Source organism: Acipenser ruthenus, chromosome 2 (assembly GCF_902713425.1).
Source record: "Acipenser ruthenus chromosome 2, fAciRut3.2 maternal haplotype, whole genome shotgun sequence".
NCBI lineage: Eukaryota > Metazoa > Chordata > Actinopteri > Acipenseriformes > Acipenseridae > Acipenser > Acipenser ruthenus.
In genome coordinates this window covers 111,933,156-111,956,329 of record NC_081190.1, presented here as the reverse complement: position 1 = coordinate 111,956,329, position 23,174 = coordinate 111,933,156, and the positions used below count along the sequence as shown (strand labels likewise).

General features: G+C 36.6%; 1 protein-coding gene across 8 annotated transcripts in view; it reads left to right on the top strand.

Moving 5' to 3' along the window:
• The window catches only part of LOC117409086 (TBC1 domain family member 1-like), a 102,088-nt gene extending 79,366 nt beyond the window's left edge, over positions 1–22,722 (top strand). For all 8 annotated transcript variants that reach the window (XM_059006473.1, XM_059006472.1, XM_059006471.1 and 5 more), the window contains 6 exons: positions 3,344–3,502; positions 10,487–10,731; positions 12,044–12,203; positions 19,720–19,889; positions 21,456–21,632; positions 22,148–22,722. In XM_059006473.1, coding sequence (XP_058862456.1) covers positions 3,344–3,502; positions 10,487–10,731; positions 12,044–12,203; positions 19,720–19,889; positions 21,456–21,632; positions 22,148–22,339 — 1,103 coding nt within the window. In that variant the 3' untranslated portion in view covers positions 22,340–22,722. The remainder of the gene's footprint in view (positions 1–3,343; positions 3,503–10,486; positions 10,732–12,043; positions 12,204–19,719; positions 19,890–21,455; positions 21,633–22,147) is intronic.
• Positions 22,723–23,174: the final 452 nt, after the last annotated feature.

Sequence of the window (23,174 nt, the reverse complement as noted above, 5' to 3'; positions counted from 1 at the left end):
AGTCCACACTGCACTATTTACAGTAGCTAAAGTTAGCTGCGGTGTAACTCAACAAAAACATATATTTTATATATAATAAGAAATGTATGATACTTTTTCCCAGCATCATTCTTGATTTAAATAGAATATAATAAAAATATATTATCAAGATATTTTATACATTTTTAATACACCAAAATGGGCCCATTTTCTAGATGTATGAAAAATATGAGATATATGGTAAACATATGTTTTATGTATTTAAAATATATAAATGTGTATATATGTTAAATATATCGTTAATGCTTTTAAAATATAAATATATTGAGAAATATAAAATTCTTATGAGAAATGCATTATGTATACATTTGAAATATGACATTTAATATACAGTATGTATATTACCAGAGGTGTTATTTGGCAGAGATTGCCAACAGCAGTGACTCACCACTCACTAACACAAGCGCACACACGCACACACACACACACACACGCACACACACACAGGTACCTCCCCACACTTGTGGACGCTCACACCTTTCGACCGATTTAAGGTGGTTTTCACTGATTTAATAACAAGTCCCAGAAATACTCCCATATTAACCAGTAACATGTAAAACGGTAATCAAATATTTACAATAATCAACAAATAATTGCAGTCTCCACACAAAATTCTCAACTCCCTACATCCTTTGCAAGCAACTAATTTACATGAGTCTGCTCCGGCAATATCCATATATGACAAATACATATATAAAACATAAATACATATATAAAACATAAATACATACATAAAACATAAATACATATATAAAACATAAATACATACATAAAACATAAATACATATATAAAACATAAATACATACATAAAACATAAATACATACATAAAACATAAATACATACATAAAACATAAATACATATATAAAACGAGCAAGATGGGCTGAATGGCCTCCTCGTTTGTAACCTTTCTTATGTTCTTATGTTCTAATGCTTTATATAATAAATATATTGATTAATATTAAATTTAAAAAAAAGGTAAATACATGTTTCAATACAATTAAATATATAATGCATGTATGGTATATATATTTAGTTAATGTTTAATCAGTGTCTATGGTCAACATCACATATTAGTGTCATTATACATTTCAGGGAAACTTTTTATTCAGTTCCAGAATATTTACACCAATTTGTTGCTAATTATATTTAATATATTTAAATAATGTTTTTAAAATGTATGACAAATGTAAGGCAAAATGTATAGTAAGTTTGTTGCAAATATATATTGATAACAATATATTGTAAAATATATTTTAATTTTAATGAATTAGTAATGTATAAACAATACATAAAAAATATCTGAATATAATTTAATCTGTAAGCCATATATTTATTTTATATGTTGAAAATATATGGTAAGGTCATAAGTATATTATTCATATATTTAACATGTTTCCCATTCATAAAAATATATATGAAATGTATTTTCTTTCCTTATGGGCAGTTTGTGAAGACTACAAAAAATGATTAATTAAATATAGGCTAGGTAGTAGTTAGTTTAGTTTGTTTTCATTCTCTATTAATTCAGTTATATCCATATAAAAAAGGGAAGAGACTTTTTCACATTTTCTTTTAATTAGGAAGTTAGTCGGTTCATGTTGCTGTGGGGCCATGAATGGGTTTAAGTTCAACACTTTAGTGAAGTAGGCTAGAATGTTGTTTTTTCATTAAAAGCTTGTCATTGTTCTTTATTGAAATTAATTATCAGCTTAAGTTTCATATTGAAGCTTGTTGTGTACCACTCATTCAATCAAGCCAAGTAGGAATTTGCTTAAGACGTTTTTCAGGTCAATTAAGCTTATTTGTGTATAAAAAACAACAATCGAGTTGCAGTCCTTCTTTCACAGCCAGTGTCATCTTAAGGCGCGTACTGACCCTGAAATCGTAAGGTAATTTAAACATTCTTGCTTATACTGTCCCCGTCGTTCGGCTCACTGGCGGCCCTTGTTAAATATATAAAATAAGTAAATTATTTTTACAGTTGGTTCTTGTCACATGGCTGGCTGAGTGGTGTCGTCAGATCCAGGAAATGAATAACACACAGACAGATGAAATGAAATGATGAAGGCGTTTGCTTGCGCCGGTTTATTATAAATAAAAAGGTTTTAAACAGAAAACAGGACACGGCACTTGAGGCCAAAATAAAGAGACAAACAAAACAGATTAACACTTAACAAACGGTGCACGGACAGACAAACACGGTGAGTTTAAACAAACAAGTATCATGCTGGTCCTACCAATAGTAATTGTTATCTTTTTATTTAACTAGTTCTCCTCCTCTCTCTCCCGTTCACTACTCACCGAACACCCAACCCCGTGTGAGTGAAACGTGCACCTATATATACTGTTGTGCTGGGATTCAGTTACTAATTAATTATTCACTTGAATCCCAGCACGTGAATTAATTCTGTGCAACCTCGTGCTCACATATTATATACTTTAAATGCACGTGAAGTGATGTGCAATCCCGTGCCTAAATACAATTATACATTTTAAATCACACGTGAAACACAGACCCATTTATATCCTGTGTACCAATGCCTATACACCAACATTAACACAGCACACGCAACATACAACACAGAAATGCACACAGGGGCGGAGCACATTGCCACAGTTGTAAATTATCAACATTGAAAATTGTCAAACTCCTTAAATTAGGTCTTTGAAAATTGTCAATGGTCCTTAAAAGTCCTTGAAATGTGTATCAGAAAAACTGTATGAACCCTGTATTTACAACATCTGATTGAGTTAAGCAGAGGTTGTATATGTTTTTTGCAGCTGAGGTTTTGTAAAACTAATATTATGTGAAACGGGCATAAGTGTAAAAGGTTTGATGAGTAACATTTCAAAAGCTATGTTTGTTACCTAGCCCCGTGAGATTTATCAGGTTGATCCATCTGGTAAAATGACAAGTTGTAAGAAGTACTTTCTCAATTTCTTTTTTCTACAAAGTCAGGTTCAAATTTGCTTCTGAAAGTGCTCAACAATGGCTGAGAGCCTGTACAACCCCAGAGCTCCGGGGGCCTAGACGGTCTCCTGGCCAAAAGATTTCAGTCAAAATGAGCAATCAAATTTACTGTATCACAGCATGTATTGTATGTTTTAAATAATTGTGGGACACAGATTTAAGTATGTAGCACTGTTTTGTGATCAAGCATATTTATCATGATGTCTGTATACTATGTTTTAAAAATCCAGTATTATTTTAGTAGTATTATTATTTTCATCTCACAAGATTATGAGGTGGCGTAAGCATAACCAGTGAGTGTCAAGCTTCTCCTGCCTGCTTTGTTTACAGGTGTACCTCGACAGCACCGTGGGGAAATCTGGAAGTTCCTAGCTGAGCAATACCAGCTTCATCACCCATTACCGAGCAAACACCAAGCAAAAGACACGCCATATAAAGAACTGTTAAAACAGCTCACCTCTCAGCAGCATGCCATACTTATTGATTTAGGTAAGGAAACGTATTGAGACTTTTCAACATTACTCTCTCTCTCTCTCTCTCTCTCTCTCTCTCTCTCTCTCTCTCTCTCTCTCTCTCTCTCTCTCTCTCTCTCTCTCTCTCTCTCTCTCTCTCTCCTTTATATCAATCAAAAAGTATATCAAAGCGCTGTACAGGACAAAACAGAGGAAAATCAAAATACAATTAATGTGCATCAAAATGAAAGAAAAACAGAGTTTAGATTTCAGTTTAAAAAGGCTAATCCTAAAAAATAAGTTTTCAATTTTGACTTCCAAGTCATCAACTGATGTAGCACTTCTGATATGAGGTGGCAGTGCATTCCACAGTCTGTTTGTGTTCACCTGTGGGAAGCACAGAAGGCCTGCATCAGCTGATCTCAAATCACGAGAAGGTATATATGTGACGAGAGAGAGAGAGAGAGAGAGAGACAGAGAGATTAGTGTTTTGTGATAGAATATGCAGTAAAACTGGAGGTCAGTTTAACCCCATTTAGATCCCTTAGTTCAAATTCAAAATCAAATTCAAAAATTCAAAAAATGCTTTATTGGCATGACAAAATGAAATTAAGTTTTGCCAATGAACATTATCACAAAACAGTCCAGACAATACAATACAAAAACAACCCTCCCATTTCCCTCCCTCCCTCCCTCCCTCTCTGTCCCCGTGCTCCAGTGTCTACACCAGGGTCTGTCTCTCTGTCTCTCTGTCTCTCTGGGTGTGGCAGGCAGCTACATACTGGGCAGCTAGCTCTGCTGTCTGCTGCTCCTCTCCTAGCAGAACTGGCAGTTTTTTTAAGTCAGAGAGCAGCTGGAATGTTGTGGCCTGATTGGCCAGTTTGGGGAAGTACGTGTCCCTGATTTGTTTATACTGGGGACAGTGTAACAGGAAGTGCATTTCTGTCTCTACCTCTCCCAGATCACAGTGACAGCACAGCCTTTTTTCTTTGGCAATCCAGGTTTTTTTGTGCCGGCCAGTTTCGATTGCCAGGCTGTGGTCACTGAGTCTGTACTTGGTCAGGATCTGTCTATGTTTTGTGTTTTTGACCCTGATCAGATATTCTGGCAGGGTAAATTGTTTTTTTAGGGCCAGATAGCATTGTAATTTATTGTGTGATTCAATTTCGTTATTCCAATGTACTTTATAATTGTTTGCCAGATTTAAATTAATTTATTTCATTTTTCTGTGCTGGGAGTTTTTTGTTGGTGGTGTTCTGAAGCTCGCTGGTGTTAATTTGGCTCAGGTGGCTGAGCTTCAGGTACCATTCTACTGAGGGGATTCTCTTGTGGGGGCTGTGTGCAGCTCCGCAGTGCAGTGTGGTGGTAGGACTGCGGATCAGCCTGCTGTAGATGGACCCAGTAGTTGAGCGCTCGTTTCTGTATGGAGTGGAGTAAGGGGAACCGGCCCAATTCAGTAAATATCTAGGTCTCCCTAAATGGGCAACCACCTCTTCAAATACATGCACCAGATTGTACAGAGGCAGTCATCTAACAAATGCTGTGGTTATAGTATATATTCTTATATTACTGTCTTAAGCATGTTGTAGTCTGCCACGAAAGACTGACTTACAGTAAAGGTTCTAGAAGCCAGGAGGTTTTAAGTGGGTATTATATTCCTTTTAAAAAGGAAAGTTGAATTGATCATAATTCATAGGTATACTATGGATAAGGACAAAGACGGTTGGTGGTGTTTGGCAGTGTAAAATTTAGATTTTATTTAGACTTTAACCCTCCACAGCTCTTTACTGTAAGTATTTTTTTTTTATTGGGCAATGTTAGAATTCAAGCCTAATTTGAATTGCTGTCTGAAACAGTTAATGCTAATTAACCATGGACTGTTCCCCAACTGACATTTGGAAATCTTTCAACAATCATATTTCTTTCTGCCCTGATTTTTTTTATTTTTTATCTACATATCGTATGTTCCCACTAGCCAATCAAAATAACTGTGTTTTATGTGGTGAGAGATATATACTCAAGATAATTTAGCTTGAAATGTAAGTTTCAAAATATATCGACATAAAATCGGGAAAGAAAAAAAACATAGTACAAAACGATCTTAGCAGAAACAACAATGGAAAAGACTTCAAGCATGTATAATAGGATTTTAAACATGTAAGAAACTAATATCTGAAATATGTTTAAGGTATAAAACATTTATTTCACCCCAGATAATCAAACAAGGAATCTGTCCTTGTGGTACGCTTCACATACATTCCAAAAACAACAATCCTCTTCAAGTGAATTTCAGTGCTGTTACTGATAAAGCTCACATCCTGCTGTTCACATATTCTCACACAAGAATCCACTTTCAGCATTTGTCAAAAAAGCCTAGACTATGGGGCATATTTGAAAACTGTGTTAAAATCTTTTTAGTGTTGTTGTTGTTGTTGTTGTTGTTGGTGTTTGTTTGTTTTTTTATATGTAAGTGTTAAGTTCTCGGTGAGCCAAGACACATGATTCACACGCATATCAGTTAGTGTTGCCATCCTTGAATTACAGGGAAAAAAGCCAGTAAGTTTAGAACATAAGAAATTCTAGAATGAGAAAAGGCCATTCGGCCAACATCTGCTCGCTTGCTTTGATGCAAGTGTGGTCCGTTAGCACTCAGGAAAGGAAAAACAAAAAAAAAACCTAACCAAGTTAGTAGGGGAAATGAAACCTCTGAGAATCCGTGGCTAAACAGACCACCCTTCCTCCAGGTGACTAGCTAAAGGTCTTATTATGGTCACATAGGGTTATACAGTATTGTTCATGACAGCATCCAGTCACCCTTTCTGTGAAAAAGCTCCTTCTCCCCTCGGTTCTGAATATGCCCGTTTTCAGCTTCCACTCATGGCCCCTGGTTCTGTTCTCTGTGACCTGTGAAAAATAATTCTCAGCAGTTACTTTGTTAAATCCCTTAACAATTTTAAACACCTCTATTAAGTTGCCTCTGGCTCGCATTAAATTTCATCTGCCATGTGTCAACCCAAGCTTGAATCTTGTCTAAATCTTTTTGTATTATTAAAGTTGCTGACTGGGAGTTGGCTACCCCTCCCAGTTTTGTGTCGCCTGCATAGTTTACTGATTATATCTTGGTCCAAGTCATATTATATAGATAGATATATTATATATATAGATGAAGAATAGCAATGGTCCCAATACTGATCCCTGTGGTACCCCACTTGTTACGTTACTCCAGTTTGATTCCTGGCCTCTAATTATAACTCTCTGCTTCGTATCTTGTAACCGGTTATGAATCCATGCTGCTATACCATTTATTCCTACTGATTTAATCTTTAGATATAGTCTTTCGTGCGGTACTTTGTCAAATGCTTTTTGAAAATCTAAGTAGATGATGTCATACGCACTATCCACTCTAGTAGTCACCTCCTGAAAGAAATCTAGTAAATGAGTTAAACAAGATCTACCCTTCCTAAAGCCACGCTGGCTGTCACCTATAATATTGTTCTTATCCATTCCTCCATTTTGGTCCTTATCACAGTTTCCATGATTTTACATATGATTGATGTTAAACTTGTAGGTCTGTAGTTCCCAGGGTCAAATTTGTCTCCCTTTTTAAATGCAGGAACAACATTGCCAATTTTCCAGTCCGATGGGATTGCTCCATTATTTATAGATTTATTGAATATATAACATATCGGTTAAAGAATCTGTTCTCTAGTTTCCCTGAGGACTCCTGGACAGATTCCATCGGGCCCTGAGGATTTGTTTATTTGAAGTGCTGCTAGCTCCCTTAGTACTTCATTCTCTTCTATAACAAGCTCTGGTAATGATGTTTGTGTACATTCTGTTAACTTTGGTATGTTGTATAAATCCTCCTTTGTAAATACTTGTACAAAGTATTGATTTAAGTACATCTGTGATTTGGTAGTCTTTAGTCACCAATATTACAGAATATTATTATTATTATTTGTTTATTTAGCAGACGCCTTTATCCAAGGCCACTTACAGACTAGGGTGTGTGAACTATGCATCAGCTGTAGAGTCACTTGCAATTACATCTCACCTGAAAGACGGAGCACGAGGTTAAGTGACTTGCTCAGGGTCACACAATGAGTCAGTGGCTGAGGTGGGATTTGAACCGGGGACCTCCTGGTTACAAGCCCTTCTCTTTAACCACTGGACCACACAGCCTCCTCAATATGCATTATACTGTACACTAGTTAGCGAGGGCTTGTGGATTGTCTATGGCCGTTCTCATGAGTGAAATAACCACAGCTCTCCATGAATGTTAACAAGTAAAAAGTATGGAAAAGGAAAGCATGTTTAAACCTACATTTAAACTAGGGATGTGCACGACAAATATTTTGACTATCGATAATTCCACAGCTGTTGAGGTCGACTAATCGAATAGTCGCCCCCCCCCCCCCCTCCCATTCAAAATGAGACGTACATTAAATGCGAAATAATGCAAAGTGACAATTATTGCAATTGCAATAAATTCTGAACTTTATTTTAAAATACTTAGCTAACTTTGTTAAATAAACATTAGGCTATGTAAAAAATACCTTCCTATTAGGAAACATACAGAAATGCCATAACAGCAGCAATAACATAAGCATACCGTCAACTCTCGTGTGAGACTCTCGTATTTTGCAAGCAAGTGTTATTTTTTTTACCGATATTGTCACAAGCTTTTCCGTTAATTACAATTTCAAATGAACTATAAAGGTTGTGACAATTAAAAAAAAAAAAAGTATAATTTTTATTCAATTATTAATTTAATTTTCATTCAATAATAGTTTAGCAATGTGAGCTGCGAGGCAAACGCCTTAACATTAGCATCCTTGTGGCAATAATGTTTTCCGGTCATAACAGCGAAATACAAAATGCATTAGACTATCTAGCTAGCTAATTTATACAATCCACTTAACTAAACGATTTACTTTTCCTACGTTTTCAAACCACACACAACATGCAGACTACCGGTCTACGTTAAACCAGATCGGAAACATACCTGTGCGTTCGAGTTCCAGTGAATAAAAAATAAATAGCCTGTATAGGCAACAGCTTGCTATGTATGTAGCTAGCTTAATAATATTAATAAATAAATGAATTAACAAAAAGGCCTGAGTGGCATTAACGCACTAGCCTTCCATGGAAGCAAAAAAAAAATCCTAACTAAAACTTTAGGAATAGTTAGGCTAGCAATGTCCATTATTATCATCATGTTCACTTATTCTTGTTTAAAAAAATCAGCATGTCCATCAGGTCCGGCAATACTGCAGCAGACGGTGCTCAGGCAGAGTTGTTTGTTTTTGTTTCCACTTCAGAGCCTCAGTAGCTATTGCACTGTGATGAAAATGCGACACAAGACGGCTGGCCGCACCGACTACATTATGTATGGCACCAAGTTTAAAGCCATCGTTGATGGCGAGCTGCAGAGTGTGTGCAAAGCACAAATTCGAGACCCATTCAACAAACTCCGAAGATGATGTTGCTGGCATTGTCGTGAACACAGGCAGTGATTTCCCCCCTAGTTAAACCCGAATGGTCTACAGCGGTGTTTAACACATTTGCGAGATTCTCTGCTGTATGCCTCTCTGGCGTGGCGCGAGTCTGTAGAACTACGTTTTTCATTTCCCAGTCCTCAATGAAATGACAGGTTATTATGACGTACGACTCGGTATTCAGTGCAGTCCACGCATCTGTAGTAATCACCACCTTCTCAGCCTTTGACAAGTTTCTGCTGACAGACGCTGCTGAATCGGCATGCATTTTTTTCGAGTCGAGTGGTAATTGTTTTAGTGCAGGATTTTTCGTGCATGGATTGTGTATTCAGGTTCCACAAATTTCATCAACTCCCGAAATCCCTCACCTTCAACAAAACGTATGGGAAGCATGTCCTTTGCCACCATATTAGCAATAAGGGCTGATGTTTTTCAGCACGTACGACGTTGTCACACTGACGAGGCCTCACCGCAAAGGATGCAATGGCGGTTTGTTGCGGTCCTCTTTTCTTTTCTGTCGTTGCTAGCGTCACAGAACGGTGTTTGTCTTTTAGGTGGGTTAACATACCAGTTGTAGATTTGTGGTAGTTTAATTGCACTGCACATATTTTACACTTAACAGTGTTTTCATTTACTTTGTCAGAGTATTTCCATGCTGAACTTTTCTGTGAGTAAGCCATCGTTAGCCGAGGTACGTTCTAGTTTAGCCAATCACAGACAAGAAATAACAAATCCCACCCTCCAGTCAATCTTCATTACCGCTACATAGAGAGCCAATCAGCAGTACAGCCTTTAAAATAAAATCAATATATACATTTTTTTTTTTTTTTTAGCTTTCGAATGTTGGATTCACTTGTCGATAGGTGCCATCGTTATCGAATAGTCGAATGTTCGACTATTCGGTCTCACCCCTAATTTAAACAGCTACTTTCAGAGAATGACAAGCTTTTACAGTGATGCTGTCAGTGGATTTGAATGAATAGAAGATATATTCCAAAATGAGATATAAATAAATACTGTGCAGTATTGAATATGAATCAATCACCAATCAATCAATCTTAATTTCATATAGCACCTTTCATAGTGAACCACCATCACAAAGCGCTTTACAAGATACAGTAAAAAAAAAAAAAAAAAAAAAGCTTTTCAATGCTAGGTCTCAATACATGTTGTATACATACAATGCTCTGATTCAAGTGGATATTATTACAACTTAGGGAATGTGGATGTGTGTACTACATATGAAAAAAAGCGTCATAATCTATTTTAACTTTTGAAAAGTATTTATTAGAAATTATTTTCTTTGATTTCTTGCTACTATTGGTTATAGGAAAATACGGCTGCACACTTTATAAAGTAGTGAGAAGAATGGTCATAAACAGTACAAAGATCAACATACAAACTTCATCAAACAGACTCAATTGGACCATTTTGAATTGAAAACATTATCAGTACTTTTAGGCACCGCTGCATAAATATTTTCTTTTCCTTCACTCTGTTCTAACATACATCCCTTATTGCAGGCCGCACATTCCCAACACATCCCTATTTCTCTGCTCAGCTGGGAGCAGGGCAGTTATCCCTCTATAACTTGCTGAAGGCATACTCTCTGCTGGATCCAGAAGTTGGCTATTGTCAAGGCTTGAGCTTTGTTGCCGGAGTCTTGCTGCTTCATATGAGTGAGGAGGATGCTTTTGAAATGCTGAAGTTTCTCATGTACGATGTGGGCTTGAGAAAACAGTACAGGCCCGACATGATTATCTTGCAGGTATGTGTCAAACACTGGACATCCCAATACTGTACTCCAAGTGTTATTCATAATATCTGGTTTCCAATTTTCCAATTCTGTGTTTTTTTGTTGTTGTTTTTTTTTTAATAAGTACATAAACATTAGAAAATGTAAGCTCACCACGATTCATAGCCACACGTGTTTCAGCTAGTGCCTTTTTGAAAGTGCTGTGAGAGATGTTTGAATATTTGCTTCTTCTTGGGATGCTATAAGTACTATAGCTCATCTGTAACTTTAAAACACTCCATCAGTTTTATAAGGTGAAACTATTAGAAAATAAGTGAGCTTGAATTTAGATTAAGCATTTTGAAACTGACGGATGATATATCAAAACTGAAAAATGCTTTTTTTTTAAATTTATTTTTTAATAATTTGTAACGCAATTACTTTGAGACATGTCCTACAGATTCACTTTTTCACATCTTCTAATACTGTACATAAAAAATGATCTCCATGTACCTGTGGTGTCTACTGTGGTTATAATTGATTTCAGACACAACTGAATGTTCATTTTAAGAATATAATCAATTTACTACATTTATTAATGCGAATTGCTAAATGCATTGGTAAATTACTTGAGCATTTCAGAATCAAATTAAACATTTGTCAGCAAATAAAAGCAACACAGAGAATTCTACATTGAAATAACTGCGAATAATGCTTTTATAAAAAGCACTCTGGTCTGGCGAATGCGCAAGGCAATAGCATGACTCCCAAATAGATGACCACTGAGGCATAATCTTGTCAGGGGTCATTATTTATTTCTTAACAGACGCCCTTATCCAGGGCAACTTACAGTTGTTACAAGATATCACATTATTTTTACATACAATTACCAATTTATACAGTTGGGTTTTTACTGAAGCAATCTAGGACCTTCCGTCAGGAGTCTAGAGCCCTAACCACTACTCTACACTGCCACGTTATTGGCAAGTTGCGTGGCCCTTTACGGTTCCTTCTATTGCACAACAATACATTGTAAACTGTGAATGTATTATTTGGGATGAAACTGTCTGGACTGTGATTATAAGAGCAGTCTACATAACAAGTAACCCAACATGCCAACGCTAGATCTTATCTTGCGGTTTAAATTCCATGGAAGGCGTGGATTCGAGTTCATATTCAAATCCTACAGTACGTTCCAATAATTGCAGTGATTCAGGTTATTCAGTTCACAGGTGGATAACCCAACTGTTCTGCTTCATTAATTCATATAAAAACAGGCATCAACATATGAAAAAAAATAAAAAACTAAGTACAATTTGTAATAATGTTTTCTCTATTTTTACAGATCCAAATGTACCAGCTGTCTCGCTTGCTCCATGACTACCACCGAGATCTGTATAACCACCTGGAGGAGTATGAGATCGGCCCCAGCCTCTATGCTGCACCATGGTTTCTAACAATATTTGCCTCTCAGTTTCCTCTGGGTTTTGTTGCCAGAGTCTTTGGTAAAAAGTTTTTTTTTTTTTTCTGAATATATAATAACATCATATCACGAAGTCTGCGTTCATAGAAGTAATTTATGCACTACACTATCCATGCACATAAATGCATTCTGAATCACACATTCGGGACTTTTTTGTATTTTACTTTTGCATACATTTTCTGGTTCTATTTTTTTAAACCTCAGCTTTAGCTATTCCACCGTAAATGGTTACATTATGTTCAATCAGTAACTGTCATGCAAGTCTCAATAATAAGTTGACCAGTTAAGATTTTTGTTTTAGTTAAGTGAATATTTATTTGTCATGTGTTCTTTCCATGTACTTTAGCTTTTATTGGCAATGGCCAAGTCTAACCATACTATATATGTAGGATGTGTCAAGTTCATTAATGATTTGGTAAATTGATGCAAGTGTCAATTACAGCCAAAAAGCATCTTATAGTTTGCCAAGCTCTTAGAATATCTGCCAATTATTTAAAACAAAATACTTTTAACAATTGTTTTAATAATATGACACTATTGCCATTAGAGATGTAAATATATTTTTTAAAAAAGTACCCATTTTAAACACTTCCAAATATATCAGTTAATTGTTTAAACTTTTAATAATACGTTCACAATCTATAAATCTACTTCACCTTCTCTGCTGTGCAAAAGTCTTAAGACATGTTGCATTTCTCTACTCTAATGCATTATGTGCATCAATAATTTACTCAAAGCCTCCACTAGTGTTTTCTGCTATTGGAAAAACCTTGATTTGCATAAAGAAGGAAACACTTTGAGTGAAATAGCTTGCATCACTCGATTTTCAAGGTGTGGTATCCAAAGCATAATCAACAAGTACAGAGAATCATCATCTGTAATTGACAAACCCAGGACTGGAAGACCCAAAAAGCTGTCTAACAAGGATGAGCAATACTTGAAGATAATATCCTTAAAGAATAGAAAGAAGACAAATGTTTAATTGACAACAGAACTGGCAGAAGGCACAGGTGTCGTTGTCCATCCATCAACAGTCCAAAGCAACTTTGACCATTGTTCCATAGTCCAATTTCTGTGTGTGTGTGCATATTTTAGCCTTTTAGTCGTATTCCCCTTTCTTAACAGAGGTATTCTTACTGCAACACATCCTTTAAGTCCTGATTTTATAGAGTGACCTTCGTACTGTTGATTTGATGGACAACGACACCTAACCTGTCAGTTCTGTTGTTAATTCAACGCTTGTCTTCTTTCTATTTCTTAAGGATATTATCTGCGTATCTGGATATTACCTGAGTATTGCTCATCCTTGTTAGACAGCTTTTTGGGACTTCCAGTCCAGGGTTTGTCAATTACAGATGATGTTTCTCTGTACTTGTTGATTATGATTCAGATACCACACCTTGAAAACCAAGTGATGCAAGCTATTTCACTCCATGTTTTTCCTTCTTTATGCAAGTCAAGATTGTGTATATATATACTGTGTATATATACTGTGTGTGTGTGTGTGTGTATATGTGTATATATATATATATATATATATATATATATATATATATATATAGTCTTTGTCATGTATTCCATTATCTTTACCAACAATAAAAACAGACAGGCCTAACTGTAAACCCACTTTTTCAGTGCATTGCAACCTCCTTACATCGAAAATATTGATACATTCCTTTCATCTTTATTAAGAATTTAAACCATTGTACTCACCAAAGATAAACATCTATCGCCAAACCCGCAACTTTATACATAAGATTGTCATTTATTTATTTATTTATTTATTTATTTTACACGTTCTGCCTTCCAAAAATCAAAAGAAACAAGTCACATTTCAAAGTCCCTTTGAGGTTAAACAAGCAGCAAAAAATAACATAAAATTAGCTGCATCAACTCCACTGATGATTTGATGAACATCCACCGCCAAACCCGCAGGAACAACAAACTACAGCAACTCTGTACATAAGATCCTTATTTAGTTTTATTTTTTAAAACTTTGTGCCTTCCAAAAAATAAAAAAATCAGATTAGAAAAAGTCATGTTTCAAAGTCCCTTTTGAGGTTAAACAAGCAAAAACAAACAAACAAACCAAAAAAAATTGGCTGCATCAACTCCACTGATGATTTGTATTAAGAAAAAAGACGTGCTGTGGTGTACAGTAAGTCCGGCAGCTCCCGGAGTAATTCTTTGCACGTTTTTTTCAAGCCTTGGAAAGCATTGTGCATTGGAAAGCGTTGTGCATTGGAAAGCGTTGTGCATTGACCTTCCAGCACTCCAATGGACTGCACTCTAATGAAGGGCAAGGCTCCCTAAAGTAATTCTCTAGTTCTTTTTCTACTGCAGTCTTGTCGTTTTTTGTAGCGTAATCTTCACCTAAAAGCATCATGATAGCACTCTTCTCCATTTCACACGTTTTTCTTTCGCTGCTGGCTCAGCCGATTCAGCCAGTCCAGCCACAGCACTCAGAGCAGCTTCACTTTCCAACAAGTTCCACAAGCTTTGATTTAGCAGCAACTTGGATATCAGGCAAAAGAAACCCCAGGTGCTTGTGGCGTGGATCCAAAATGGATGCCACAAGTGCAGGTTTGGTAGCTATGGTAGGATCACTGTGATTCTCCAGAGAATGTCGAACAGCAGACTTAAAATCAACTATTTTCCCACTTTCGACAGCAGCTTGATTTTTCAGGTGAGTTTTGAGAAGGCTGTTGCAAATTGGAAAGATATTTGAAATGGAAGCTGACTGTTCATCAGACATGGCTGTTGTAGCGCATTGTAAAGTAGAAAGGACAGGTAAGATATCCTATTAATTGCCAGTGCTCACCGTGCAGCTCAAGCGTTTGAGCATCAGATAGTTTTGTAACTGAGCGGTCTAACAGCACTGCGGTTATAGCACACCTTTGCTCACTGAGCCTCTCAAACATTTCAATACTGAATTCCAGCGAGTATCACAAAACGATGTTGCTTAACCTGGAGCTGCGTTTGTTTTCTTTCAAGTGCTTTAGTGGCAACTAGCCTTCTGGCAGCCGCAACAACACGATCTACACTGCCAGCAAATCCATAATTTATGGCTAGCTGCAAAGTATGTGCAAAACAATTTACAGGTTCCTCGGCGTGCTGACGAGCACAATGCTGCTTGCGTTATCGTGCACGCAGGCTATGACACGGCCTGCCAGACCCCATCTCTCTACTGCAGCCTTTAACTTTTCAGCAAGGTTATCTGCCGTATGTCGTTCTGGCATACTTTCCCTTTGTAGAACAGCGGATCGAAGATCCCAGTTTTCAATGTAATGACAAGTGACTGTCATGTAGCTTTCAGTACTTAATGCTGTCCAACAGTCAGTGGTAAAGGCGACTTTGTCTGCTTTTTCCAATTTTTCCCTGAGAGAGTTCACGGAGTCTTCGTGGCACTTCTCTATTTGTGAGGTTATCGTTTGTCTCGCAGGCACATGGTATTCAGGTTCCACAAAGCCCTTAATGCATGAAAACCCACACCCTCAATGACATAGGCAGCAAGTCTTCAGTTATCATAGCGCATAACAGAAACACATGCCGCAATTTACACACTGTTTACACACTTAAGCTCTGTATTACAAATCTTGCATTTAATAGTGTCTTTTACTTTTGTAAAATAATTCCACGCATAACTTCTTTTCGACCGCTGCTAAGCGGTAATTCAATCAATGTGACGTTGTTTGAAAAAGTGGTACAATTAACTTCCACCATGTGAACCTCAAAAAATTGTACATTTATTGTGAATTTGTTTTCACATATACATGTTTCCCACAATGGGTCATCTGTTTGAAATGCTCTCGTTTGTAAACTTTCTTATGTTCTTCTTGTGTTCTTATGTCCAGCAGTCATACCCACAAACCAGTCGTAAAAAAAAATGGGGAGGCAGAAACAAGGCTTTGCTTGGGGGTCCCATTTATGCCCCCAGCAGCAGTAGAATTTTATTATTGTGTTCGGACTGACAATATTTTTCATATTTTTTTATTATTATTGTTATTTATTTGGCAGACGCCTTTATCCAAGGGAACCTTACAGTCTTGCAAGGCAGTACAGGGTTACAATGCACTATTCATATTTAAATAGTGTTGTTTACAGTGAGTGCAAATAATACTACTGAAATACAATATGACATAGGATGCAACAAGCTAGGATTACAACAAGTTATATCTACAATGACATAAAAGTAGTGCAATAGTGCAAGGATAGTGCATTAGCTGAGGATCCAGTAACGTGGTGCTTAGCTCAGGGAAGTCCAGTGCATAGTAGGAAGGGCAGATCAAGAGATCTACAAGTGCGGTCTAGACTAGAGAAAAGAAAACAGTAGCCCATCATAGTTCATTCTAATATGCTTAACTGTTACACACTGGCAGCGTATGTTTAGTAATGCACTGTATACAACATTAATATAGCATTTCGATTTCAAGACCACGTCACTAACTTACTTTGCATACAATATTTTCTAAACAAAGTTGTTACGGCAGGAGAAAGGTAGACACAAATCAAGCACATCTTATATACTTCATTTGCTAAACTTAAATGACTGACAAAATAATGATATGCCGTACAGGTGAAAAGAAAGTGAAAGAGTTTATCTGCGCCGGGGAAAATAAAATAATAGTACTGGTGAAGGGCTAAAATAATATCAATATTACTTCCAACAAACACTAACACAGAAAAAACAACACCAACAACTAGATTTGTTCCCAGAGAAAGGAAGTGTTATCTATAATATGAAACTTTGTCACAATGCAGTTGGCATATGGGTGTGCAGTGTCTTCTGGGAATAGTAGTTTATCTGGTACACGCTGAAAGGTGTTTCCAATCAGCAGAAATGCAGAGAAAAACTACAACTCCCGTCATCCACTCATGTCAACAACATGCTGGTATGTGGTTTGGTATATAACTGTCAAGATGTTTTGAAAATGTTCCTACCCTTGTGATGGACATGTTTTATTTTTCTGGTCATGTTTTAAAATCTCCTTCAGAAAATTGAATGCGAAACTGAATGGCGCAATTTCCATTATTCAACGATTCACTCATAATCAAGCACACTCACAAGCAGTGCTTCAGCAGGGGGTGGGAGGTTTGAGTTGCTCCTCCAGTTAAAACCAGGGATCAGACTACTATATATATATATATACAGTAAATGCCAGTTATTAACAACCCTGATCAAGACAACTTTCGGTTATTAACAACATTTTCCAAGGACCAATCCCATCCCATAGATTGTAATTCTGATATTAGCAACTGCACGCCACTTATTGACAGCTTTATTACTAGTTGCCAGTGCTACAGCGCGCACTTGCATGATTTATGTGCGTACTTCATGCAGCTTTTATAACACACGGACTTCGCAGCTGCGTATTTCTGGCAGACTGAGGTATCGCTGAGTTCTGACAGCAGATGATATCACTGATCCACTGCTTGAGGCAGTCGGAGCTGCTAAGCACCCACAGGTTGAAGAGCCACAGGATACTGCATCAGACGAGGAACCCGAAGAGCCTTCACTCCAAGAACAGTTATGTGCTGTGAACATTTTCCACACAATACACCAGAATCGTGGCTTTGAAACTGGCTACGAAGCTGCACGCAAAATTGAGATAGGCAGGAGGTGGTACATCGTAAAAAGCAGACAACATTGGACAATTTCATATTTTAAAATTGTGTTCTTTAGAATTGATTGTAAGTACAACCTATTTTTGTATGTTTGCTTTACTCATTATAAGGACAATTGTAGTACATTGTTGTGTAGTACTATTTGTATAAGCCTACACCTTTTTTTTGTTTGTTTTACACATAAGTGAAGTAAACAGTTCTATGTTTGGGTAGTTTGTGTTTCTCATGTTAATTTAACATTGTAACATTTAAAACACGTGTATTTCAGTGCCATATTTGTACAATTACAGTATGTATCGTTGTTCCATATAAATACACTTGAAAACGGGCTTTTCGCTTATTGGCAATTTTCGGTTAATGACACCTTTTTGCTGGGAACCAAGAGGTTGTTAATAAGCAGCATCTACTGTATATATAAAATTTATTTTACCACATATGTTAGCGCTGATGCCCACAGAAAACACATTGGCAACCATCCTGAACCCTGAGAGTCTGCTTTGAGGAGCTTTTAATTATACTGTACAATAGAGCCTTGCTGACTACATTCCGTCTGAACATGTAAGGGTATGTATTCTGAAAAATAAATCAGAAATGACAACAGCGATCACTAACCGCACATTTGTTTTTCTAAGTATGACCGCATGGAATACTGTTACTTGATGAGTTGTCCGTGGTCACTTAAAATCCGCATAGGAAATGAATGAATTGTTTCAATCTTACATTGTGTGTACTGTCATTCCTTATGTACTGTAACTGTAAGCTGCAAAGCAGAACAAATCATGCATGCATCATTTAGAAGCGACAGGGGTACAGCGGTAGGAACCATTTCAATTGCTTAACCATTGGGAGCTTTTTGTTCTTTTAGAAGAAATTTGCATCTTCATGGTTATCCAGGATCAAACAGTATATGTTGTCTGTTTAACAGGCCTTAATGACTGCCTTTGTGAAAGCCATTCAGGCAGAAGTGGTTGGTAAGAAAAAATAAATAAATACCAAAAAATAATAATAATAATTCAGTGTGGCAGGGTGCCCCTCCCTTGTGTGTACTTTGTGTTATATGTTGTATGTGGCGTGTTAATGTTGTCTGTTACATGTATTATTGTAGTGGTGCACGTGGGAAATGCACAATCACTCCACGTGCAGATTGGGTATTAGTATGGAAGCACAGGGAGCACAATTAGTTCACATGCAGATGTATCGAGATTCCAACTGAATGATTGATTAGCAATCGAGTCTCAGTACAGCTGCATAAAAAGAGTCTGTTTCACTCACTTGGGGTTGAGTGTTCGTAAGTGGAGAACAGGAGCGCGAGAGAGGAGATAAAATCAAAATAACAATTGCTACGCATGCTGGAAGACCAGCACGATACTTGTTTGTTTCGTGTTCGTCCACCGTTTGTTTTGGCCAACGCACCATTTTGTTTTGTGTGCAGAGTTTTGTTTTCTGTTTTTAAAGCTTTTATTTTTAATAAATACGCAGTCAGCGCAGTTAGCATTTCATTCACTCGCCACTCCTTGCATTTCCTGGTCTGCCCTCACCCTTTCAGCCATCGTTGTCACATTCAGGTCCAAATGAAGGCAAGGAATTTAAGTCCTTGTCTTTTGGAGTGACCCTATAGTATCTTGTTTGAACTACAGTAGGAAGCAATTCAAAGGTCTACATGCACTACATAGTGTGCTGGTAGTGCACTAGATTAATGGAATGCTTTTATTACATTTGAGGTGTTTTTGATTACTTTCTCAGCTAAGTAATCTTTCTCAACCAGTACTTACTTTCATACCCACTATGACTAGATAACAAATCTTGAACAGGGTTTCAAAAGCCCAACTGCTGTATACTTTATTTTAACTTTAGTAGCTGAGCCTTTTTTACAAGGTTGTCCTGGGGTAACTAATTACTTAATTGTTTTGCAGATATGATCTTTCTTCAGGGTGCTGAAGTCATCTTTAAAGTGGCTTTGAGTCTGCTGGGAAGCCACAAGCCCTTGATACTTCAGCATGATAACCTGGAAACTATTGTTGATTTTATTAAAACCACCCTGCCAAACCTTGGCTTGGTACAGATGGAGAAAACCATTATCCAGGTACTGCTTGTCCTGTCTACTGTGCCTTTTTCAGAAAAGTTACTGGTCAGTTTGAATGGGCCTGTTTCACACGGATGGATATGGTCTAGGGAAGCTGCCAGGAATCCATTTCTTCATCGTTAAGTGGGCACACCTGTTTAGCACATCAACTGTTGTGATTTAGGGTTTCCAAACTATTTCCCTCATACTAAAACATGCTTTCAGCTTTTTCCTCATTGATCAGTAAAAACAACCGCATGGTATGTTGTTTAGAAAAACAGGTGTCAATTATTTGCAGCGACGCAAAAAAGCATTCAACCAGCCATGCTGGTTTGTATTGCTTGAGGGTTGAACTTTTGTCACCCCAATCATAGTTACTACTGTAAATATGATTGGCATCCCTGAATGGATCATTGTCCCTTCAGTAATTTTGAATCAAAACATGATAAGAAGTTATGGCTGTCAAGCTAAAAAAAAAAAAAAAAGTATCTTTGTTAATCTCGGTTTTAATCGCATATTAAATTGATAGAATTACTACATCATTTTAATTAAAAATTTGTTTTATTATTGATGCTGTTATTATTATTATCCTTAATGGTAAACAAAATCATTTAAAATGTATTTATTTATGTAGGCTTATTTATTTAACCAGGAATCCTGAATTTCTGTCGAAACTGGTGGGTTTAATTTGTTGTTGTCTGTAGCAGAAGAGCTGCTCGTGTATTTTGAGTAGTGAAGGCATGTCTAGATGTACTCGTATGTGATACTGGAACTCACTTTGACAGTAGTCAAGTAAGCGTCTTTCTGTGCAGTGAGCCGTCAGAATGTGCTTTGCTCCATTACGCGGTTCAGTGACTAGCTTTCTATTTAAACAATAACTGCACTCAGACACTTAATCCAAGTACGGTGTGCCGAAAGGCTTAAGAGAGAGCAATGCGATTAATGCACGTTTAAAAAAATTAAATTAAAAGTTAACTGTGATTTAATTGACAGTCCTAATCTAAATCTAATAAAAGTATATGTATTTTGAGTAAACTATTTTCGGCTGTATACAAATTAACTTTCAGTAGTAAAAATGTATATTTTTAAATTTGATCACCAACCTCTTTAAAAAAAAATAAATGAATGTTGTTCTTCTCCTGTTTTATGTTAAAATGAATTCTTTATAATAAGACGCTCACTAGATATGTGCAAGTCATCCAGAGATAATGGGTGTGTCATTGGATTACAACAGTAATCCTTTCCTGCAGCCTGTACGTGTTCACAGTCAATATTGAGGCAACATTTTGTCCTTTTTAAAAGGGGACTGTGGATTATCAAGCTTTGCCAGGACACCACTAACACTTTTGAGCTTTTCCGTGTACCCCATATTTCCATGAAAGTGCGTTCATGCCAGACAGCTTTGACTTTCCTACTGTGTGTTTCATAACTTGCTATGTTTTTAATATGATTTAAAGATTTATTTTTTAGTTTCAGCTCTCCTATTTTTAAGAAGTTGCATGAGAAATTCCATTTCGGTCCATGAGATGTTTTTCTGGATGATAGTATAGGAATCTGTCACTTGCATCTCTGTGGCTTTGTCTGCAGGTGTTCGAGATGGACATCTCAAAGCAGTTGCAGGCCTATGAAGTTGAATACCACGTGCTTCAGGATGAACTGATGGACTCCGTCTTGCCTTTAAGTGACAACGAAAAGATGGAAAAGCTAGAGAAGGCCAATAGCAGCCTGCGTCAACAGAACATTGACCTTCTGGAGGAGATACAGGTTTGTTAAGCTTTGTGATCTGCAGTCAGACTTGTCTTTTCAATGCTGCATTCTTTGGTTGTCAGTGTTTACAAAGGCTACTTTCTTATTCAATATATTTTTACAATACATTTTGAAACAAATGTGTATTATGATGCATATAACAAGGTTCCAAATGTGTGCTGCATATTAATCTGGAAGAGCCCAAGACAAACTTCAGTCCCATCATTTTATCATCACTTCAACAGCATAGCACATTAACTTTAGCAATACAGTTTTAATCAGGTCACAAGGGAGTTAGTTTGGTAGGCACAAAACCACAACCATCATTTAACATCTGAAACCTCCATATTCTGTAGCTCATGTTTGAACCATGCATAAACTGTACTTTCTTGATAAGCTAAACCTGTCAAAATCACCAGTGATACTTTCATGTAATTACATAAACTATGTCATTGAAAATGCTTTAATTTCATTTGTTGCTTGTTATTGACATTTAATGCAATTTCCTTCTTTATTTATTTATTTTTCTAAAGGCTGCTCATGCAAAAATTCACTATCTAGAATTGAATATCGAGAATTTTGTCAGAAATGAGGGAAATTTAAAACAGGCCATCCGCACATTAGAACTAGAGAGATTGGCGCTGCTGAACACAGTGGAAGAACTACAGGGATGTATGCAAACTCAGGACTTCACTGAAGATAAGACTGTGCTGGAGCAGCCCTGACCTTATCACATTCACTGGATTTTAATTTAGACGACAATTTGCGTAGTTGTCCTACAACAGACCATTTTTTCTGGAAAATAGTCAGTATATTTTGAGAACTCAAGCAGAACACTCCATACGACACTTTTGTAAAATGGCTTTCTTAGTGGGTTTTTTCTGTAACTTTAAAATTGTTGCTTTTGTAATATTATGTGTATACTGTTATTTAAATGGTCTGACTGTGGCAGTTTTATGTGTGACATGCTATACAAATGTATTGTGTTTTGTTCTTTTTTTCTGCTATGTACTGTACAGTGCTTGGCATTGTATAAAAAGCACTATATAAATGCAATAAATAAATAAATGTCAAATAAATAAACACAGCCAACACCCTCAAAATGTAACCATTTGTTTCATTGAGCAAAACCAAGCATGGCAATGCTTTTTAAAGTGTTCTGAGTCCTGAGAACAGGAGAAATGTGGAGACCTTTCTCAGGACTTGTTTTCTCTTAAAGAATGGCAGCTGAATAGCTTGTTTTAAAGTGAAACTGCTCTTTTAACTGCATCTATTGTTTTATACATGTCATATTGATTGAGTGAAATTACAGTAAATCATTGTTGTTTTATGACCATTGTCCTGTTTTTGTTGGATTCCTTTTAGATTTAGATTTTGATATCGTTTTTATTTTATATTTTAGGGTTGTTTACTGCACTTTGTTTTGACAATCATGGATATGATGTTTGCGGTTCACTGACTTTTAACTAATCATATTGACAGCACACACACACATACAGTGTGTGTGTGTGTGTGTGTGTGTATATATATATATATATATATATATATATGTGTATGTAT